General features: G+C 39.1%; 1 protein-coding gene across 2 annotated transcripts in view; it reads left to right on the top strand.

Moving 5' to 3' along the window:
• Positions 1 to 22316, top strand: part of LOC131940924 (sodium- and chloride-dependent glycine transporter 2-like) — a 58968-nt gene that overhangs the window by 11479 nt on the left and 25173 nt on the right. For both annotated transcript variants that reach the window (XM_059299845.1, XM_059299843.1), the window contains exon 2: positions 19904 to 20056. In XM_059299845.1, the coding sequence (XP_059155828.1) occupies positions 19930 to 20056 (127 nt within the window). In that variant the 5' untranslated portion in view covers positions 19904 to 19929. The remainder of the gene's footprint in view (positions 1 to 19903; positions 20057 to 22316) is intronic.

Genomic DNA, 22316 nt, shown 5'->3' with positions numbered 1-22316 from the left:
AACCTTATAAACACTTGGGAAAACCAGGACAGATCCTTACTTTAACCTTATAAACACTTGGGAAAATTCAGGACAGATCCTTACTTTAACCTTATAAACACTTGGGAAAATGCAGGACAGATCCTTACTTTAACCTTATAACCACTTGGGAAAACCAGGACAGATCCTTACTTTAACCTTATAACCACTTGGGAAAACCAGGACAGATCCTTACTTTAACCTCATAACCACTTGGAAAAACCAGGATAAATCCTTACTTTAACCTTATAAACACTTGGGAAAATTCACGACAGATCCTTACTTTAACCTTATAACCACTTGGGAAAACCAGGACAAATCCTTACTTTAACCTTATAACCACTTGGAAAAACCAGGACAGATCCTTAAACCTTATAACCACTTGGGAAAACCAGGACAGATCCTTACTTTAACCTTATAACCACTTGGGAAAACCAGGACAGATCCTTACTTTAACCTTATAACCACTTGGGAAAACCAGGACAGATCTTTACTTTAACCTTATAACCACTTGGGAAAACCAGGACAGATCCTTACTTTAACCTTATAACCACTTGGGAAAACCAGGACAAATCCTTACTTTAACATCAACACCATCTTGGGATGACCAACACAAATCCTAACCCAAACTCCCCTAACAACACGACTGTCAATGACGGGGACAACACCTTACCTTCACCGATGTTAATTCGCCCAGTGCCTTACATAATATTTTCAACGAGACAATTACAGCCCCCTTAATTAAATTTCTCGTCGCGCGTGACAGCATCACGTGCTGTATTTTAATCAGCTGAATCAGAGTCTGACGTCATGAATGAGATATCCCTACGCCATCATTGACCGTTTAATTAGTTTTCAAAAGTAGAAACGGCCTTTACCGCCATGGTGGTCTAATCTCATATCTTATGCGAGGGCACGTTCAAACACCTTAATACACTTTTAGATTTCAAGTTTTCTCTAGTTTAGTTCCCTGGGATCAATTTTGTGAAGAATTGTGTTGCCATATTCAGGTTGTGTATTAAATTCAGTGGTGTGTATCATTATACCAAAAGAATGGATGGAAGCAGAGTTTCTTTCAGGCATCTCTCCGGTCACCGGTGGTGGGATGGGGGGGGGGGGGGGAGAAGGGAGAGGTGTGACTACTGTGGATCTCCCCCCCTCTCCCACCTCAAGAACGTCTCCAGCCCCCGCCCCCCCCCCCCCCCCCCCCCCGAACGAAATATAATTTATTTAGAAAATATATACTTCTACCAATGTCCCCCACCATCCCCGGAAAATTTAGTCCACCCCCCACCCCCCGAAAATTTCAAATCCCCCAACCCTCTGGAGAAAAAGTCTGAAAGAAACACTGGATGGAAGTGGGTAAAGAAATGATGTGTGTTGGTGTGTGTGTGTGTGTGTGTGTGGGGGGGGGGGGGTTAATTAACACGGGTAGTTGATTATCAGTTGGGTACAAGTTACTGTGCGTGTGTTAGCATTATAGGTGAATTGTCAGGAATACAGTTATGGGCGTTAAGTCAGTGTTTAGGGAAGGGGGTGGTTCTTATGAAGGAGGATATTTTACTATTATTAAGATATACGGGGTGGTGCGTTGAAGGTGCGACAAACATAAAGAGTTGGGTTTATGAAATGAATTGAAGCAGTCCCCCTCCCCCGGGATTGTGGGAGTGGGGGGCACCGAGATTCATAATTAACTCTCGCAATCTCCTGATTTCTGGGCCTATCCGGGTTGCATTGTCAATACTAATTAGTAGAATCCATTAAATGATTAGAATAACTGATTAGTTAAGGAGAGAGACGACATCACGAAATTAGTTTCTTTATCTGAGGAAAAACTCGGAATGACATTAAAAAACAAAACAAAAAAACAAACAAACAAAACTCAGCCCAGTGCTTTGTGAGTCCCATGGTAAATCCAATTAAAAGACATCTAAAAATAAATACTGACATTTCTAAACCGAAATGAACGAAAACAAATACGATGTCAGCGAAATTAAAATGTGCCGAAACCGGTACTTGAATACACTAATTATCATTGGCAGACAGTTGTGTAGCAGCTGTTGTTGGCTTTGTTTAATATTTCAAAATGTTGCGTCATATACACAACAGCTTAACTTTCTTTAAAGCTTTAAAGGGTATATATTATATGCCTAGAATATATATATATATATATATATATATATATATATATATATATATATATATATATATATATATATATATATGGGTCATCCATAAATGACGTCACACTCGTAGGGGGGGAGGGGGGTCCGTAATTTTGTGACGATGTGTGATGAGGGGGAGGGGGGGGGGTTCAGATGTTGCGACGTCACACTTTTGCATTATAAAAAAGCAATGTTAGAAAACGAATTTAAGACATTATTTCGCGTTTTAGATAACTATTTAATAAATTGTAATAGTTTAGACAAGATTTTAGAAAAATATCGATGTTTTAAAAAAAATTCAACTGCATTTTTGAGGGGGGGGGGGGGGTTGTAGGTTGAGCTGTGACGTCATTTTAGGGGTGGTCTGGCTATTTGTGACGACGTGTGACGGAGGGGAGGGGGGGAGGTAAAAATCGTCAAAAAAGCGTGACGGCATTTATGGATGACCCCATATATATATGTATATATATGTACATAGATATATGTGTGTATGTCATATATATATATATATATATATATATATATATATATATATATATATATATATATATATATATATATATATATATATATATTATATATATATATATATATATATATATATATATATATATATATATATATATATATATATATAAAAATACGATCATATATAAGCTCATACATTATGGGTACATTTTTAACTCGCCCTCATAGAAAATTCCTGACCACGCAGCACTGTTGTTAGATAATAACCTTTTAATTAATTATGTAATTTAAACTGGCTTCTTGTGTGTCGAAGGGAAAAAACCCGAATATTTTCGTATATAGGCTACATCTGAATAATTCAAATTTTTAAAATGTTGATACATGCAGGTCTGTATGCCATATGGCGACACATGTAGTTAGCCAACAATTTTCATTTTGTCACGCCTACACGGTAACTATCGGAGTTAGGGTTTGAGTCAAGTTTAGATTTTTTTAATCTCTCGGACCTGGGGGTCAAGAGGACAGAGGCAGTAGAGTTCAAATGTCCCTGGTACCTCGGCATATAAAGAGGCGTTAAAATCACCACCTTCCTTCACTTTCCCCTAACGTGAGTCGGAGATTATTCAGAGCTGGTTGGAATTTAGGGGACGGAGTGGTCTAGCAGTAGAGAGCTGGGAACCCAGCTCACATTAGGGATAGTAAAGACGGCTGGGCATAGTGCTGACCACACTATTTCTTCATATGCCGAGGTCACAGAAACGAGTGAACTCTACTTCACTTGCCCTATAGGCCGTCAAGGGGGGGGGGGGCGGTGCCAACTGTCCCTTGTTCAAGATAGAAAAATGTATAACTTATATCAATAATATAGATAATATATACTTAAACCCGTGTCAGTTTCTCCTGGAAATTTTAAGTCTGCCCTCCCCGTCAATTTTAAGCCCCCACCCCCCTCCCTGAAGTTTCAAGTGTCCCCCCCCTCCTCACCCAAAGGGGAAAGTGTCTAAAAAACAACAAACCGAAGGCTACTTATTAAAAAAAAATACCCGCCCTTTAATTAAAACATAATTAAATTACAACATTGCCTCCGATCAGAATTTTGGCATCGATGTAAAAACAATGGCCACTGTTAGTCATGGTTTAGTACACATAGGTTACGCAAAGTTAAGCCGGTATGAGACATTGACATGAATGAAAAAAACAAACAAACACGAATGTTATCGTTAATTGGTTAAAATAACAGCTATCTACTTCTTAATAAATAGTTTGTAAATGTAATTTTGTATTTGTTAAATAGGGATCGGATCTGACTAACGAAGACTGTTCACCGTGTACCCAGAGGTTTAGAAAAGCGACCCTCCCACCCCCTATAGCAGGGGTCGCCAACCTTTTCAGCCCGAGGGCCGCATACACTATCAACTTTCAGTTGGAAGGGGGGGGGAGGGCAGTTTCTTCCAGGCATCTCTTTGGGAATGGATTCGGCCCGCGGGCCGTTGTTTGGAGACCCCTGCTCTGTAGAATAAAAAGTGGCGTCTCTAGGTGGAGTGAAACCGGGTGCGGCCACCACCACCATCGGTTTTCGATTATTATAAACCTGAGCTTTATCGTGTTGAACTACGTTCAGCTCAAAACCAACACAAACAAGCTCTTTGCGTTCTGTAAAATAAAATAAAAATAAGAATTGGTTTGATGTTCTTTGCTTGGCTGGTGCCCAACGCTCCCTCTAAATGGATAAAGCGAGTGTGCAACGTGCATTTTGTGTGCGCGGTGTTCTAAAAGCCCTACATAATGATATATCTATTTTACAAAATGACTGCGCGACTACTCAGCTTAGGGGGAACATTGGAGGTGTTCCCCATAGGTATTGTCCCCCTCCCCGTGGGTTTGTACCCCCCCCGTCCCCACCCTGGTGCGGTCCGCGCCACTCGCACGGCTATTGTAAACGTCATTGATCTACTCACTGAGTACTGTTGGACTCTACTTATCATAACCACAACTCAGGCTGTACAAAGTCTAATTACGAAAGGTCATCAAGGTTAAACAAGCACAAACAGTCATTTCATTCATTTAGCGCCAGGTATGTTCCCGCTGCGGTCACGTGGTCCAAACAGACGAATAGTATCAATAAGCGATTCGCTGATTAAATAACAATAAACCTTGGGCTAAAGCCTCATAGTACAAGGCCACCGGAATTTTTCCATCACGCACCTCGTAGACAGGCGTGAACAGAGTTTTTGTTCTTTGACCTCCAGAAACATTACATATTTTTTGAACTCCCCTGTGTGTCAAATAAGGACATATTTAGCCCTGCTATATGTCGTATTGGGACGGCATGGTCCAATGGTAGAGCTATCCCCAAAGTCTCGAGTTCAGTTCACGAGCTTGAGTCCGTAGGACGTCACTGAGTCCACCCAGCTCTGATGGGTACCTGACTCACATTAGGGAAAGTGAAACTCTGGTGGGTACCTGACTCACGTTAGGGAAAGTGAAACTCTGGTGGGTACCCGACTCACGTTAAGGAAAGTGAAGTTCTGGTTTGTACCTGACTCACGTTAGGGAAAGTAAAGTTCTGATGGGTACCTGACTCACGTTAGGGAAAGTGAAGTTCTGGTGGGTACCTGACTCACGTTAGGGAAAGTGAAGCTCTGGTGGGTACCTGACTCACGTTAGGGAAAGTGAAGTTCTGGTGGGTACCTGACTCACGTTAGGGAAAGTAAAGTTCTGGTGGGTACCTGACTCACGTTGGGGAAAGTGAAGTTCTGGTGGGTACCTGACTCACGTTAGGGAAAGTGAAGTTCTGGTGGGGTGGGTACCTGACTCACGTTAGGGAAAGTGAAGTTCTAGTGGGTACCTGACTCACGTTAGGGAAAGTGAAGGCGGCTGGGCATAGTGCTGATCACACCATCCCTTCATATACCAAAGTCACTAAAATAGGTAAACTTTACTTCGCACTTCATGGACGATAAGGTTTCAAAGGATACTTTACTATATCTTATATAAGGACATTATCTTAGGATTATGACAAGGGTTAGGTTTATAGGTGCCCGTGACTTGTATTACATTTATAATCGAGAGCGGGTAATTAGGTCCGTGTGTGTGGGGGGGGGGGGTATGGCCGAGGGGTAAATTGACTGTGGGTAACGCAAATCATCCATTAACTCAAATCTAACCACTGGTCTAAACCACGCCGTGCCACTTAAAACTTTCAGGGGCGGCGCACTTAACATTTCTCAAGTGGGGTGGGGGAGCGTTGGGCGGCACATTGGCGCCCCCTTCCCCACCCGAAGAGATGCCTGAAAGAACTTCTCTAAACAATCAACCAGCTTTGGTTGAAATCGTTCGATATAAAAAAATAAATAATAATTTTAGTGTATTTTAACTATGTAGCCGTTATACTTCTATACTAAAACGACTATTATAAAAAAATATCTTCGCCAAAAGTTCCCTAGCAGCGTTTTGGTGAAATACCGAAACCTTAGAAGTGTGTCAAATTTCAAAACACCGCATTAGTAACTGTACTGTCGTGCACTGGTTGGGTTTCGCTGTCTCAAGGTCGGTCTTTATGACGTCTTAATGTAACATTCCGTGGACGGGTGCAAGAGTATTCGTTGTTGATGTCTCCTCCCCTCCTTGATACCCCCGACTGGCCATTATAATTAATTTTCCCCTACCAACAGTAGATATCTGTTGTAATAGTTTCACCCTGTGAGCAAGAAATTACCCAATCATTTCTAGCTGCAGGCGTAGCTAGGGGAGGGCGGGTGGGGCGGCTACCCCTAAGGGGGCGCCAAACTAGATAGGGAAGTAAAGCAAAAAGCTTATTCTGTGCTGCATTACCGATTTATACAAAGACAAAATAAAATTATTTAACATTATTCCATTTTGTGACACCAGAATAAAAGCAGTTAAGGAACAGTCACTTGTAAAAACGCCCCCGACCTTTCAAAATAGGAAGGGGGTGCCAACATGATAACCTATACATAAATGGAGGGGGTGGGGGCGTCGTAAAATTGATAGTTCACCCCGGGCGCCTTAATGAGTCGTTACGCCTATGATTATAACCTCCCGTCACCCTCCCCCCCTCCCATTCGTTATAGCTAGATTTACTTTTTGATATAGCTTGACCGAAATATTTTTTTATGTTTTAAGTCTATAACACTAGACCCATTTAAACCCTTTTGACATACATAAATCGTTATCTGTCAACAGGAGGTCAAAAGATAACATACAATTGTTTTTGTTGGGGTCTTGGTTTAGTACACGTCAGGGGCGGAACTACAGTGCCGCCAGACCCCGCAATGCGGGGAGGCCCACGACGTTTAGGGGCCCAATTCCGACCAAAAAACAATGAATTTTCTTTTCATAAATAATGTTTTTCGTTCACCTTGATAGTGGTTTTGTAAAAAATAAACAGGTCTACTATAGCAGTGATTGTTCTACAATAACTAACACTTACTGTTGCGTAGAAAAATATAAAATCTACATAAGCTGTAGGCCTACTTTGAAAGATAGGCTAACGTTCAGACTACTTCCATGACTTACTGCCCTTCATTAAAACACTGGTGCCCGTATAGCCAGTGTTTCTTCCAGACTTTTTTCTCCGGGGCGGGGGGGGGGGGGGGGGGGGGGGGTGGCGGTAGACTTTCTTCGGGGGGGGGGGGGCGGACACTGTTGAAAGTGTATATTTTCTATATAAATTATATAAATTTCATTTCGTTCGGGGGGGGGGGGGGGCTGGAAGAAACTCTGCGTATAGCTCATTTAAATAGTTTTGTACAGGGGCGGAACTACAGTGCCGCCAGAACCCGCAATGCAGGGGGGGGGGGCACGCCATTTAGGGGGCCCACAGCCGCCCACATTTTTAAAAGTTAAAATTAATTTTCTTGACCTGATGGTTGTTTTGAAAAAGAATACTGTAGCTGCGGTTGGACTATCTTTATTCTATAGACACCATCCCAAGCTCTTGTATATTCTTTTTCCTACAATCAAACACACGCTGTTGTCGGCAAAATTCTTTTGAAAAAACATCAATTGCGCGAGAGGCCGCTAGATATTAATACGGCTTTTTGAGACCATCCCAAATTTGGTACTGATGGATAAAAGCACATCGGTGCTTTGTTGTCCCTTTTAAGTTCCTTTTCATACCTCCCCTCCCGCTCTTAGCCTTACAAGAAGCGAATAGATAGCGCTTCAAAAACTAAGCTGGCTCGTATCGGTGGTATTGTAGACAAACTAGCGCTCCAACAACAAAGCTGGCTCGAATCGGTGGTAGTGTTGACAAACTAGCGCTCCAACAACAAAGCTGGCTCGAATCCGTGGTAGTGTTGACAAACTAGCGCTCCAACAACTAATATCCAAGAAATTAAGTGCCGACATTGTTTACATTTAATAACCACTGTTCTAGAAAACAAGGCAAACGTCTCAAATAAATACACGAATGATATATATATATATATATATATATATTAGTTTCGTCACTGGCACCTTGATAGTGGTTTTGTAAATAACAAACAGATAACAGATATAATACAGTAGTGATATTATATAGTAGCTAAGACATGCTGTTGCGTAAATTTTTTTTTTTAAATATACACATGAGCTGTAGTGTGAAAGATAGGCAAACGTGCAAACCACTTCCATAAATTATTTCCCTTTTTTAAATACTCAAATAGGGCTGCTCATAAGCTCCTTTTAATAGATTTGTAATAATCAACTTAAACAGCAATTACCTATCTTAATTATTATTTTAAAAAAAATAAGTAATAAATAATGGTATAGTATAATAATGAAATGTAGTTAAAACTAATAATATAAATACAAAAAAAAAACATAAAAATAAACATAACACGAGACACCATTACTTATACAAAGCTTCATGATTTATATACTTTTGACCGAATAGAAGTATTAAGGCAAACATAAATAACAACAGAGATTTTCAAAAAAGACCAATGCACTCATACACATGACATGTTGTTATGATTAGATTTAATTGAATTTTTTTTTAAAGCCGGTTAGGCCCGAAATGAGTATCCTATATTCGTATTGTGTGTTTATATATATATATATATATATATATATATATATATATATATATATATATATATATATATATATATATATATATATATATATATATATATATATATATATGGGGGGGGGGGGGGGCCAAAAACATTTTTTGCGGGGTGGCCCATTTTTTCTAGTTCCGCCACTGGTACACGTATGCACTTAAGGCGCCGTTTTTTTTTTTCTGAAGGTTAGCGGTCAGACTAGCAGGTTATGCGTTCTTGGCTAAGTCGGTTGTGCGTCAGACTTTCGTTCTTTGTAGAAAGCGGTGCAAAACTCGGTCGAGAAAGAGTGAGCGAGTGCAATACGTTACGTGCAATATTAACGTTTCGTTGATATTTTAAAAACAATAAAATAGTCTTTTATTTTATTGAAGCGCGGGTATTTATCAAAGTCAAAGTTCAAGGCTGTTTTTGTTTTGTTATTGGGTTAATGTGTCACAGTGTCCCTGGGCTTAATCCAGCAGTGGTCAGACGTAAACGGCCTTGACCTAAATTTATTCTTGCTATACTCAAATGTTGGGCATCATGACCTTAATCTGCGAAGGCTGGGATCAGATGCATGGGGGTGCTTTACTATGGCATTGATGAAGTGTCAGACGTAATTGATGTTTATCAGCAATGAATAGGTATAGGATATCTTTGACGCCAGGTATAGGGCGTCCTTGAACTCAAATAGCTTGGCATAGGTATAGGGCGTCTTTGATCTCAAATAGCTTTGCACAGGTATAGGGCGTCTTTGATCTCAAATAGCTATAAGATAACACAGTGCGTTTTTGACATCAAATAGCTTTAAATAAATAAAGGACGTCCTTGACGTCAGATGCTGTTATCAGGTGTAATCTTTTCTTCTCTCAGAATTTCTTTCAGGCATCTTTCCACCACCCACCCCCCACCCCTCTTCACGAAGCTTCCACCCACCGCCGAACGAATTAAAAAAAATTATACAGAAAATGTATATTTCTATTATTATATTTATATCCACTGGAAGAAACATTCTGAAAGAAACACTGGTATCGCTGTCAGAAATATATCTTAGTTTTTTATTTTTTATCATTACTTGAAACTTTCGCAATACGACACAGTATTGTCCCCAAAACCATTCTTTACATTTATATATCTTTTACAGACCAGCTTTGACCTAGATTGCCTCCCTTACCATTTGACCAGACGTGAAATTTAGTTTACTGTCTTCAACTTCCGGTATACACAATTAGGTTAACTTTAAGAGACACTTCCGCCTTACGGACAAAGTTTATGTCCTACAACTTACTATACAAATTATTTTGTTTCTTTTTTTATTTGCCTCAGACATGTAATTTACAGCGTCAGTTTGCCTTGTCATGCTCGCTATAGTTTTAGTTTATATCATCTGCTTGTGAGGACCGGTACAGATTTACAATAGTAATATTTGTCAATGACAACAATAATCATGCTTCTTTCTAATATCTACTTTCATTCATTGAAAATAGTTCACTTCTACATCATACAATAAACCGGGAGTGATCTCCCCTAAACTTTCTCGAATATTCTTATATAAAATAACAGGGGATGGGAACTCGGGCTATAGACATGATTTTTAATCCATTTTAAATACTTAAAGTTTTAAAAATAGAATAAAATCTCGTAGACAAATTAATTGCACACCAAGTGAACGCGAAATAAAAAAGCGCATAATAGTGCGCAATATTATTATTACTTTTAAAATTTACATTAGTTTTTTGAGAAATCGGAAGTAGCGTAAAGTACTACTTCCAGTCAACGGAAATGACTCAAAATTTAATAGAAGGTAGAGAATTAGATCTTTTACTTACGTATGAAATTTAATTTATCTATCTGAAATAGTACTCAAGTTATAGGCTTTTGAAAAATTCAAAGTAGGAAAAGTACCACTTCCGGTTATCGGAAATCGCTCAAAAGTTGATACGTATCTACGATTTTGATTAAATACTTATATATGAAATTTCATCAACCTAGCTGTAACGGTACTCAAGTTATCGTGTTTACACACGGACACACACACACACACACACACACACACACACACACACACACACAGACACACAGACATACGGACAAGATTGCAAAATTATGTTTTTCCGTATCAGTGAGATGCAAAACGTCGAGATTTGCAAAAATCTCGATTTTTTTTTTTGCACGATTACAAGACTTTCTCTATACTTCGTATATACGAGAAAGTAAAAAGTCAATTGTGTGATTTGAAGCGACGAAAAGTGGACACTTAGCCCCTAACCATCGCATTATAATTTTGCAGCATTGTTGTTGATGATATGAACGGTTCTTAAATCATTCAAAAAGCGCCACGTTTTTTTTAACGGAACGATTGATTGATCGTAACATTTACAATGTGGTAAAAGCAAATTTAAAAAATGGTTGCCTTGTGGTTAAAGTCTGTTATTATGTCAATAGTTCAAAAACTGAGTTTTTGTATACCTTAAGTTCGTCGTTCATAAATGACGTCACACTCAAGGCGGGAACTTTTGTGACGATCTGTGACTTTATGGAGGAGGTGTAGGATCTGTGACATCACATTTCTGCAAACTAAAAATAGTAATTTAAAAAAGAACGAAATTGTTGCTTGCATTGTTGTAAAAAATTGATATCCTAATCTATAAAAGGCCAAGTTCGCACATCTCTCTCTCTCTTTCTCTGTCCGCAAAAAATTTTCGCCGGACATCACGTCAGAATCGGCAGCGATATATCGAGAACTTTTTACGGACTTTTGTTGAAAATAATATGTTAGATGTTTTAAATGTATAACCACAATTTTACTTAAAGAAGAAAAATAAAAATTAAAGGCGTATTCGAATGTAGAGAAACAGTATTATTTATGCAACCGGAAAAGCATTAATACATGTGAAAAAGAACGCATAAAACTGTGACGTCGCTATTGCTTATACATTAACTAATGACGTCATCTGCTGTGTTTTGAATAAAAAGAAATGAACTATTTCATTCAAATTTGATTTAGATCTACGTACACTATGAAATGTATACAATACAGTTTTTCCGGCCTAAACTCATAAAATTTATTTTATTTATTTGGATTCTAGATCTAGAGATTCTAGATCTAGACTAGATCTAAATCTACAAATCTACGCAATATTATTGCCAATAACTAGATCTAGGTTTCTATATCGAGACGTAGACGCTAAGATCTAGATTTAGACTCTAACTTCTCTAGAATCTATTCCAAAAATAAATTTCTATATTAGGACTAAACTATTTCAAGACATAATTATTTTATACAAAGTCTTTGTTTGGAACTGGCTAATTTGGGATAAAAAAAAATTAATTTGAAAGAATAGGCATATTCGAGTAAGTTAAGATTTTAAAATACGTCTTTTATTCTCCGTGTTGTCTAAGCCTATATAGCGGAGATGATAGTGTACTTAAACTCACGCAGGTGGTGCGAGTTCGAGACGCACCAAGTCACCTTGGTTAATCTATTTTTTTATATTTTGCTCGGGCTAAACTTTAAAAAAAATTAATTAGTATTCTAGATCTAGATCTAGATCTAGATGATCTAGATCTACGGAGAAACTAGACTTACACAGATGTAGACCCTACCTAGATCTAGAATCTTTATCAAACAATACATTTCTATACTAAAGTATTTCAGGCCTTAATTACTTTATTGAAATCTTTGTTTATCTTTGCAATTTGCTAATCTCTATTATATATAGATAAAGCAAAGTTGTCGGGTGTCCGATAGGGCACTTCCCGGCGCCGCAGGCGCTTCAAATTTGGCAGGATCTTGCCTTGGGGCGACAGAACACGAGGGCCGGTTGGCCGAAAAGTCTACCATGAGGGGGTCAAAACTGACCTCGACTGACCGGCGCCTTATATGAGCTATAAATCGAAAAAAATTTGTCCACGTAGGAACCTCTTCATAACTCCTGAGGTCGTAGACCGACCCTCGGGCGAATTAATTAAGCATTCAAATTCTCAATGTTTTCGAAAGCCTAAGCGAAGCTGGGCAGCATGCCTAGTATATCATAATACACAGTGACTCGGCTTTTTGATATTTTAGAAAAAAAAATTGGCAGTTTGAAAAATAGATAATTTGCAATTTGGAGGGGTTGGGTAGGCAGAAGAGTTTCTACATTATAGGGAGTGAAGGGTCTGATTGTCATGTGATTATGTGTGAGAGTGGGTGGCAGTGGCGTAGACAGGGGGGGGGGTTAGGGGGGGGGGTCATAACCCCCCTCCCATAGACCCCTCGGTATATATATAAAGTTTGGGGTGGGGTGTAAATCGAAAGTTTGAGGGGGGGTGCAAATCGAAAGTTTGAGGGGGTGCAAATCGAAAGTTTGAGGGGGGGGGGGGGCAAATCGAAAGTTTGTCCCCGGGTTATATAATGCTGGAAAAAATTTGACCCCCCTCCCATGAGACGATCCTGGCTACGCTACTGGTGGGTGGGGTATAAAATCGTCCAAAAATTCCTCGACATTATTTATAGGCCTGCTCTAGTCTTGTGATATTTCTGTTTATTGTTACGTTGTGTTAAGGCAGTGTCGCTTTAAGGCTCGGATACCTGGGGAGTTGCCAACTCAAATAACAGCAGACTGCAGTCGTTCACAAGTAGATCTAGATGTCGACGATAAATTCTTGAGATTAGATGTCTAGAAAATGTCCAATGACGACCTATGCAAAATCGCAAATCACCATCCGATTCAAGTGGATATTAAAACCCGCAACTGGGGTTGGATCGGGCATGTTATGAGAAGGGAAGAGGACAACATCGCGAGGCGTTAGACTGGAATCCCATGGGGAAAAGTTAAAGTGTATTGGATAAGCAATCCTGCAGAAGGTGTGTAGAAGGAGAAGCAAGGGCTGCTGGGGTTACGTGGGCTCAACTAAAGAGAACTGCCCAAAAATAGAGTCGTTGGAGAGGTGTTGTTATCCTTTGCCCCATCATGGGCTTAAAATGGTTAAGTCAAGTAGGTCATTACTTCGTGTACAGGCCAGAGTTTCTTCCAATATACCCCCCCCCCCCCCCGAACGAAATGAAATGTAGGAGAAAAAGTCTGGAAGAAACACTGGTACATACCAAAGATTATTTTAAACAGTGGGAACTCTAAACAGTTTAAAACAAGAAAAGGAATTTCATGATTTAAATCAAGTTTTAGGGTTTCTGATTCTGTTATTTTCTTACAAGATAGAGAATGTTGTGGGCTGCACGTGTATGGGCTACAACAAGACATTGTTTAATGGTACATATGCGCCAGACCGTTTTATTGAAGACAGCCATCTTGTCACAGATATTAAACTGTTCGTCTTTTTACTTTCTCGTATATACGAAGTATAGAGAAAGTATTGTAATCGTGCAAAAAAAAAAAATTTAAAAAAAATCGAGATTTTTACAAATCTCGACGTTTTACACCTCACTGATACGAAAAAACATAATTTTGCAATCTTGTCCGTATGTATGTGTGTCTGTCTGTCTGTCTGTCTGTCTGTCTGTGTGTGTGTGTGTCTGTCCGTGTGTAAACACGATTACTTGAGTACCCTTACAGCTAGGTTGATGAAATTTCATATATAAGTATTTTATCAAAATCGTAGATCCGTATCAACTTTTGAGCGATTTCCGATAACCGGAAGTGGTACTTTTCCTACTTTGAAATTTTCAAAAGCCTATAACTTGAGTACTATTTCAGATAGATAAACGAAATTTCACATGTAAGTAAAAGATCTAATTCTCTACCTTCTGTTAAATTTTGAGTCATTTCCGTTGAACGGAAGTAGTAATTTACGCTACTTCCGATTTCTCAAAAAACTAATGTAAAATTTTTAAAGTACTAATAATATTGCGCACTATTATGCACTTTTTTATTTAGCGTTCACTTGGTGTGCAATTCTTTTGTCTACGAGATTTTATTCTATTTTTAAAACTTTAAGTATTTAAAATGGATTAAAAATCATGTCTATAGCCCGAGTTCCCATCCCCTGTTATTTTATATAAAAATATTCGAGAAAGTTTAGGGGAGATCACTCCCGGTTTATTTACTTTGGGAATAATTAATTAATTCGCAACTCTAAGATTGGTACATTCTCACGATTTTTTTTTCAAAACTCGCTTTTAAAAAAGTAAACATCTTGGGGAGCAAAGGGTTGCATTCACACCTCTCCACCGGACTAGGTTTGGGCCTCACCTTATTTTGGCCCAGTTTTGCCTATTCTTCTTCCGTTCTTCTCCGTGATTTCTTAGCCCGGCCGACTTTCCTTCTCCCCTTGGGGGTTCCAGTCCATAGCTTTCTTTCTGCGAGTTGTACAGTTAACACAGTACATAGATTAAAATCGAAACGACACAGAGATTTATAGCATGGTTAGGTTATTGCCTGAAGAATCCTTTAGGATATTTGTAAGCCTAATTTTTATTTTCATGCAAGCAGATACATTTTAATAAAATAAACGGCTCATTAGGTAGCTACTTTTGGTAACGTGAACGAGGTGTCAGGCGAATAAAAAAAGGGCGTCACATTCATCACCCCCCCTCCCCCCCACACACACCACACATTTACAGAATTCTGACAAGAGTACAGGGCGGCTTATCCGTACACTTGAGTAACGCCTGATTACTGCTGTTATCCATACGCTTTCGCCTTACGCGACGATAAAAAAAATGAATCCAAAAATATTTTTCAAATAACATAAAACAAGTAATTAAAAAAAGTCTAGTGACAATTTTAGCGCAATTCCCTTGTGTTATCTAAAAATAGCTCTGTCGTAGAGAAAATCAAGAACAGGGTTAGTAAAACCATTGGTTAGTTATTAAAACATTTTTTTATTAATTTTTTTTCAGTATTTTACATGTTTTATTTACAATAGAGTAACATGACTAAAAACCATTGCGCGCCCAGCTACCGAACGTGACGTCGCAGCCATTGAACGTGATGGCGCAGCTATTGAACGTGATAACGCGTGTGGTGTGGTTGCATAAAATGCCTACTAATTCGGTCCAAATTTTAATTAATTCAAAATTTTTTTTGTGACCGAACGAAAGGATATTTTTGAAAACTTTCTTCGGCAATATTGTTCTAAATTATGGCAGGAATCGATTGGTACATGTTTCAAGTCGCTAAGTGGTCTGGTTGCCGAGATATGGGCCAAAAACTGCTTTTTTAAAAGTTTTTTTGGCTTTTCCGGGAAATCCATGAAAGAAACCCGTAATTTTTATGGCCTATGTTCATCCTCGTAACTTGCTTAACATAATTGCTTTTGGAACTAGTCATCGATATTGCTTCGTTGAGGAGGAGATACGACTTAAAGCTGTGGACACACATACATCCATCCATCCATCCATTCATTCATACATCCAGAAATGACGGGTTAATAAACGCAATTCTCCAGAATGGAAATTGCGCTAAAAAGAGTATCTTAATGTTTGTTCGTAGAGGAAGAAGGACACGGGTACTGCTAAATCATTGGCCCACGTCGGGCAACACAGTATAGGCTACACATCCGCGACTGTACCCAGTTTTTGATAGTTATCTGACCTTCATCAAGAGAGCAAAAGTTACTGGGATTTGTTGACTTGTTGACCCTATCTGGTCCATTGATTTTTAGGTCCGAAAGAATACTTGTATATATATATATATATATATATATATATATATATATATATATATATATATATATATATATATATATATATATATTAATACTAATAGTTTCGCTGTCTGTCTATCTATCTATCTGACAAGAACGCTCTAGAGAAAACACAAAGAAAATAAAAACATGCATAGTATTTCGAAAAACGAAGTATGACGTCGACACATTTAGCGCACAGAGTAGAAAATAATCTCAAACCCAGAGAGTGCTCAAAGTTATATGACGTCATTGATTTTCGCGTTAACATTGAATAAAAAGGAAATGTTGTCTAATCTTAATGGTTTGCGTGAAGAGTTTCTTGCATACAATTCTTCGGGTAGGGGCGAAGCCCCACCCCCCGCGTAAGAACGTCTGAGCCCCCCCCCCCCTCGGGGAGGGGGCGGACACTGGAAAAAGTATATAATTATATTTCGTTGAATGGGACGGTAGACATGTTTTTTTGGGGGGGGGGGGGGGGGGTGGGGGGGGGGGGGGTGGTGTGTGTGGGGGGTGGGGTGGTTTTAGTTTAGACTTTTTCCTCCCCAGAGAGGGGTGGGGGGTACTTGAAATTTTCGGGGGCGGGGGTAGAATTTTCGGGGAAGGGGCGGACACTGGAAAAAGTATATAATTATATTTCGTTGAATGGGACGGTAGGCATGTTTTTTTTTGGGGGGGGGGGGGGGGTGGAGGGGTGGGGGGGGGTGGTGTGTGTGGGGGGGGCGGTGTGTGGAGGGGGGTGGTGTGTGTGGGGGGTGGGGGGTGGGGGTGGGGGGTGGTGTGTGGGGGTGGGGTGGGGTGGGGGTGGTGTGTGGGGGGGGGGTGGGTTGGTTTTAGTTTAGAGAAAAGAGACAGCACTATCAAGCTAGCGCCCGGTGTATCCTTCCTCAACGGGCCATTTTTCTCGTATATATATATTATGCTTGTGTGTGTCTATAATAGTCCATATCCATTTGAAATCTTATGCACAATGTTTATTCCAGACTTTTTTCTCCGGGGGGGGGGGGGGGCACTTGATATTTTGAAAAGTATGTGCTTGATAAGTATGTGTAAGTATGTGCTTGCTATATAAATCCCATCTCGTTCGGGGGGGGGGCGGAGCCCACCCGAACAGATGCCTGGAAGAAACTCTGCTGATTCAGCTGGCTAATGCACACTAAAGAAGTTTCTAATACGAACTAGCATGTCTCTTACAGGCCAATAATTCAGCCAGCCTGTCGAAGTACTTGTGTCAGAGATCGCCTATTGATTTTGACATTTACACCCCTCCCCTATACGGTGTTTAAATGTGGGGAACACGTTTGTCATGTCAGTGGAAAATTCCGCCAGACGAGGAAATTTTTTACTTTCCGGTCATACTAAAACACGCCAGCTTGTGTTGACGATTTGGAAGCTCATGTAATTTTTTTTTTTTTTTTGCTGAGTAGTTTTAAACCCGGAATATGTATGGGCCCAATGTTAAACCGGATATTTTTTTTTCGTAGGGAGTATGGGGGATAAATAAATTATTTATAATTAGTCTTAAAGATAGCTATTAATTATAGAATACATGCGCGATTTTTTATATTTTTTTTTTTGCACCGAGGACGCTTCAATAAATAGCGCAGTTGCTGGAGTTAATTTCGAGGCAGAATGATATTAAGGTATTGGTCGAGGGACTCAGATTTAACCATTGGAGGCGTTTCTTCAGTTTGTTGGATCTTGTCAGTAGTTACCTCCCCTCCTTCATTGTGTATATTGGAATTAGTGACGGATGAATTATTGAGGGAGTATTCATAATGTAAACGATTGGAGTATTCAAAGTTTCGTAGCCGGGAATTATAAACTTCTATTACCAGCTTTAAAAAAATAATTGCAATCTAATTGAAAAGAATTGCGACCTGATTCGAATATTGAAAATCGTATCTTAATTAAATGGAATAAATATTAGAATGTGTAAGTGTAAATATGATATATTTAAATTTTAAAAATTTAGAACTTATGTTTTCTCGTCACAGCATCTAATTCAAATGACAACAATAAAAAATATGTTTTTTTTGAAAATAGATGACAGCTACAAAATATGCTTTTTGAGAACACATGACAACAATAAAACTAACGTTTTTTGAGAACACATGACACAATAAAATATGTTTTTTGAAAATAGATGACAACAATAAAATATATGTTTTTTTTCAGAACAAATGACAAGAAAACATATATTTTTTAGAACAAATGACAACAAAAAATATGTTTTTTGAAAATAAATGACATCAAAACATATGTTTTTTTAGAACAAATAACAACAAAACATACGTTTAAAAAACATAACATATGTTTTCCTGATGGTCAATATCAGCAATCCAGTACAGATAACAGGTTGCAGTGTTTCTTTCACTTTTTTTTCTCCGGAGGGGGAGGGGTACTTGAAATTTTGGGGGCGGGGTGTTGGGTGGACTAAATTTTCCAGGGGGGTGTGAGGGGCACGGGTAAAAGTATATATTTTCTATATAAATTTTTTTCTTCGGGTTGAGAGGGGGGGGGGGGATGACAGAAGAGATGCCTGAAAGAAACTTTGACAACCGACTGACATATATGTCCATGTCGGACAAGGAGCATTTCATGACGGACAACACAATGTTAAAAACCCACAATAGATCTATCGTACAGAAAGAGACATTGTGGACCGACATCCGAACGCAAGTAAAAATAAAAGTAAAGTTCCCTTTCAAACCTGACGGTCTATGGGGCAAGTGAAGTAGAGTTCACTTGTTTCTGTGACCTCGGCATTTGAAGAGATAGTGTGGTCAGCACTATGCCCAGCCGCCTTTACTTTCCCTAACGTGAGTTAGGTACCCATCAGAGTTGGGTGGACTCAGGGACGTTCTCTTACTTGAACCCGGATTCGAACTCTAGACTTACGGGTTAGCAGTCCAGCTCTCTACCACTAGACCACTCCGTCCAAACTCAAGTGCTGACCACAAATCTCTTCATATTCCGAGGTCAAGAAACACATTGGACTCTACTTCCTCTGCTCTATGGATCGTTAAGTCTGAAAGCGGAACTTAACTTGTTATCTATCTTACAGTTCACGAGAACAGCACAGTTCATTGACAGATTAGAACGCAGACAAAACTAGTGCCACTATTTCGGACTAAACACAAACAACGTATTTGGTAAAATTCTAGAGAATGACTTATTTGCCCTTGGCTTAAGCAGTTGTTGTTGTTTAAGGTTTAGAGTTTTCAATCATAAGATTATATCAGAGATTATATTTTTAAAAAGAATTTTTAAACTTTGTTATCTTAAAATTTTTTCTTCTTTTTAAATTAAATGTTTTTTTTATTGATCTTCCTTTCAATTTAATTTTAGTTAGGTTTTTTTTGTCGGTTTTATGTTTTTTAAAATAAAGTTTTAATAGTCATGTTTAAAAAAATAAACCTTATTTATTATTTGTTGCTTTATTTATTCGAACCATTATGCTATTTGAAGAAGACATCGACATTCATATTCATCCACAAACTAGTGCATGTACTCTTAGGCTAGTCTAGTTTTTTAAACTGCTGCTATATAAGATCCCTCCCATTTGTGCGACAGGTTTTGACTGAGAGAAAACAACCACGATGAAAGAGGAAGTAGAACGAGGAGGGTGGGGAGGGAAGCTTGACTTCATCTTAACCTGCATCGGGTATGCCGTTGGGCTGGGGAACATCTGGAGGTTCCCGTACCTGTGTTACAAAAGCGGTGGAGGTAAGAAAATCAATTGTTGTTCTTTAATTAATTAGTTAATTGCTGCCTTAATCAAGTTGTATAAAAATGGATTGGAGAATCGAATTTTTTTTGTTGTTAAAGCTGAATACAGTTGCAGTGGATTTAAAAAAAAAAAACAAGAACACACTATCACAATATACATATTATTAAAGTATTTTCTACAAATTAAAATAAAGCGCGAGTGATCTCCCCTAAACTTTATCGAATATTCTTATATAACACTGCGGAGGATTGCAACTCGGGATATTATAGACATGATTTTTAATCCATTTTTAAATACTTAATTTTTTAAAAATAAAATAGAATCTCGAGAAAAAAAAAGGCTCATGGGGCGTAAAGCGTCGAGATTTCTAAACATCTCGATTCGATTTTTTTGCACAATTATATTAATTACAACGAGCCGACCCGCTGCGTATCATACGCCGCTATTTAGTTGTTTTTTTTTCTAATTTTCAGTAATTTATAATTTGTGAATTCGACAGTACCAATGCTGCCATTGAAAATATTTGCTTAAAAACACTACCCCCCCCCCCACGTGAACAGTGTTTCTTCCAGACTTTTTTCTCCGGGGGGGGGCACTTGAAATTTTCGGGGGGGCGGTAGACTTTCTTCGGGGGGGCGGACACTGTTAAAAGTATATATTTTCTATATAAATTATATAAATTTCATTTCGTTCAAGGGGGGGGGGGGCGGTAAAATTTTTTCGGGGGGGGGGGGCTTCGCCCCCCCGAAGAGATGCCTGGTAGAAACTCTGCACGTGAAAGCAGCCTCCTCTTAGTTACCTCCTCTAAGTTTAAAATCGTTTCAAACTAAATTATCTGCCCCTAATAGCCGTCACCAAACCCGTCTCTATGATTGTAAAATGTAAACAGAGTGAACACCGCTCACCAGATCATGTGGGGGTGGGGTGGGGGTGGTAGTGATAGAGAGGAAGAGAGGGGACTGCAAAGGCGCGCTTGCAGCTTGTTTTCTAACTGATCCCAGAAGAGAATTATATATATAGATACACTACTTCGTATACGAGAAAGTAAAAACAAACAAACAAGAAACGGTTTAAGTTTATTTTAGTTAATTGAAGCTGCACGTTTACCTGTCCAGCGGTTTGTATTTTTCCGTGTTTGTCCGTGTCAGAATGACCCGCCCTTCACCCCTTGTCATAGGAACAACGTGGACTTTACAAACTCTTGAAACTCTCGTAAACGAGGAAAACTTTAGAAACTCAAGAGAACTCGTGATATAACGGAAAATACCGTCCCCGCATCTTAAGAAACAATAAACATAAAACGCAGAATACTTAATTTTCTTAGAACATAGGACATAAAGCTAACAGTTCTTTTAGTGCATAGGTAATAACTGCAGACAGATTTGTAGATCATGTCTGCAAACAGTTCCTGTAAGACATAAGACATTACTGCGGAAGTTAAGGTATAATGTAAGATTTGACCGCGGGTATTCATGTAGGACATAGACATGACTGCGGACAGTACATGTAGTACAGGACATGACTGCGGTCAGTAATTTTAGGACAGTTCCTATAGGACACGACATGACTGAGGACAACAGTTCCTGTAGGACATAAGACATAAGTGTGGACGGTGACAGGACAAATGATCTCAGGACAAATTATCTCATGGACAAAAAATACCAGGGCAAACGATACCATGGACAAATGATCGCAGACAAAATATCTCACGGACAAATTATCTCAGGACAAATGATCTTAAGGACAAATGATATCACGGACAAAAGATCTCAGAACAAAATATATCAGGACAAACGATACCATGGATAAATGATCTCAGACAAAAGATCTCACGGACAAATTATCTCAGGACAAATGATCTTAAGGAGAAATGATATCACGAACAAAAGATCTCAGGACAAAATATATAAGGTCAAATGATACCATTTCTGGGCCATTCTTTCAAGCGGGGCCCACGTCATTCCGGCTGCCTCTGCTTCACTGACGGCAGACCTTTCCGTGTTTATCGCTCGTGTAAAATGGGGGTGATATAATGGGAAATCTGCTCGAGCGTCGAAATGTGTTCCGACGTCACAGTTCGTAACTTGGAACGCTGGTGTCATTCGTTAAACGAGAGCAGTCGCAGGGGTCGGGACTAGCCTGCGGTTATGTTGTGCACGTTTGGTAGATGTGGGTGACACGGCCTTCCGCAGGCTAGTACACAAGTTGTACTGCAGTCTCGTATGGCTTATCTGCTGGATTACTACACAAACACAC

The sequence above is a fragment of the Physella acuta genome, unplaced genomic scaffold, assembly GCF_028476545.2.
Source record: "Physella acuta isolate Inbredline_101_S28 unplaced genomic scaffold, ASM2847654v3 ptg000335l, whole genome shotgun sequence".
NCBI lineage: Eukaryota > Metazoa > Mollusca > Gastropoda > Physidae > Physella > Physella acuta.
This window is presented reverse-complemented; position numbering and strand designations above follow the sequence as displayed.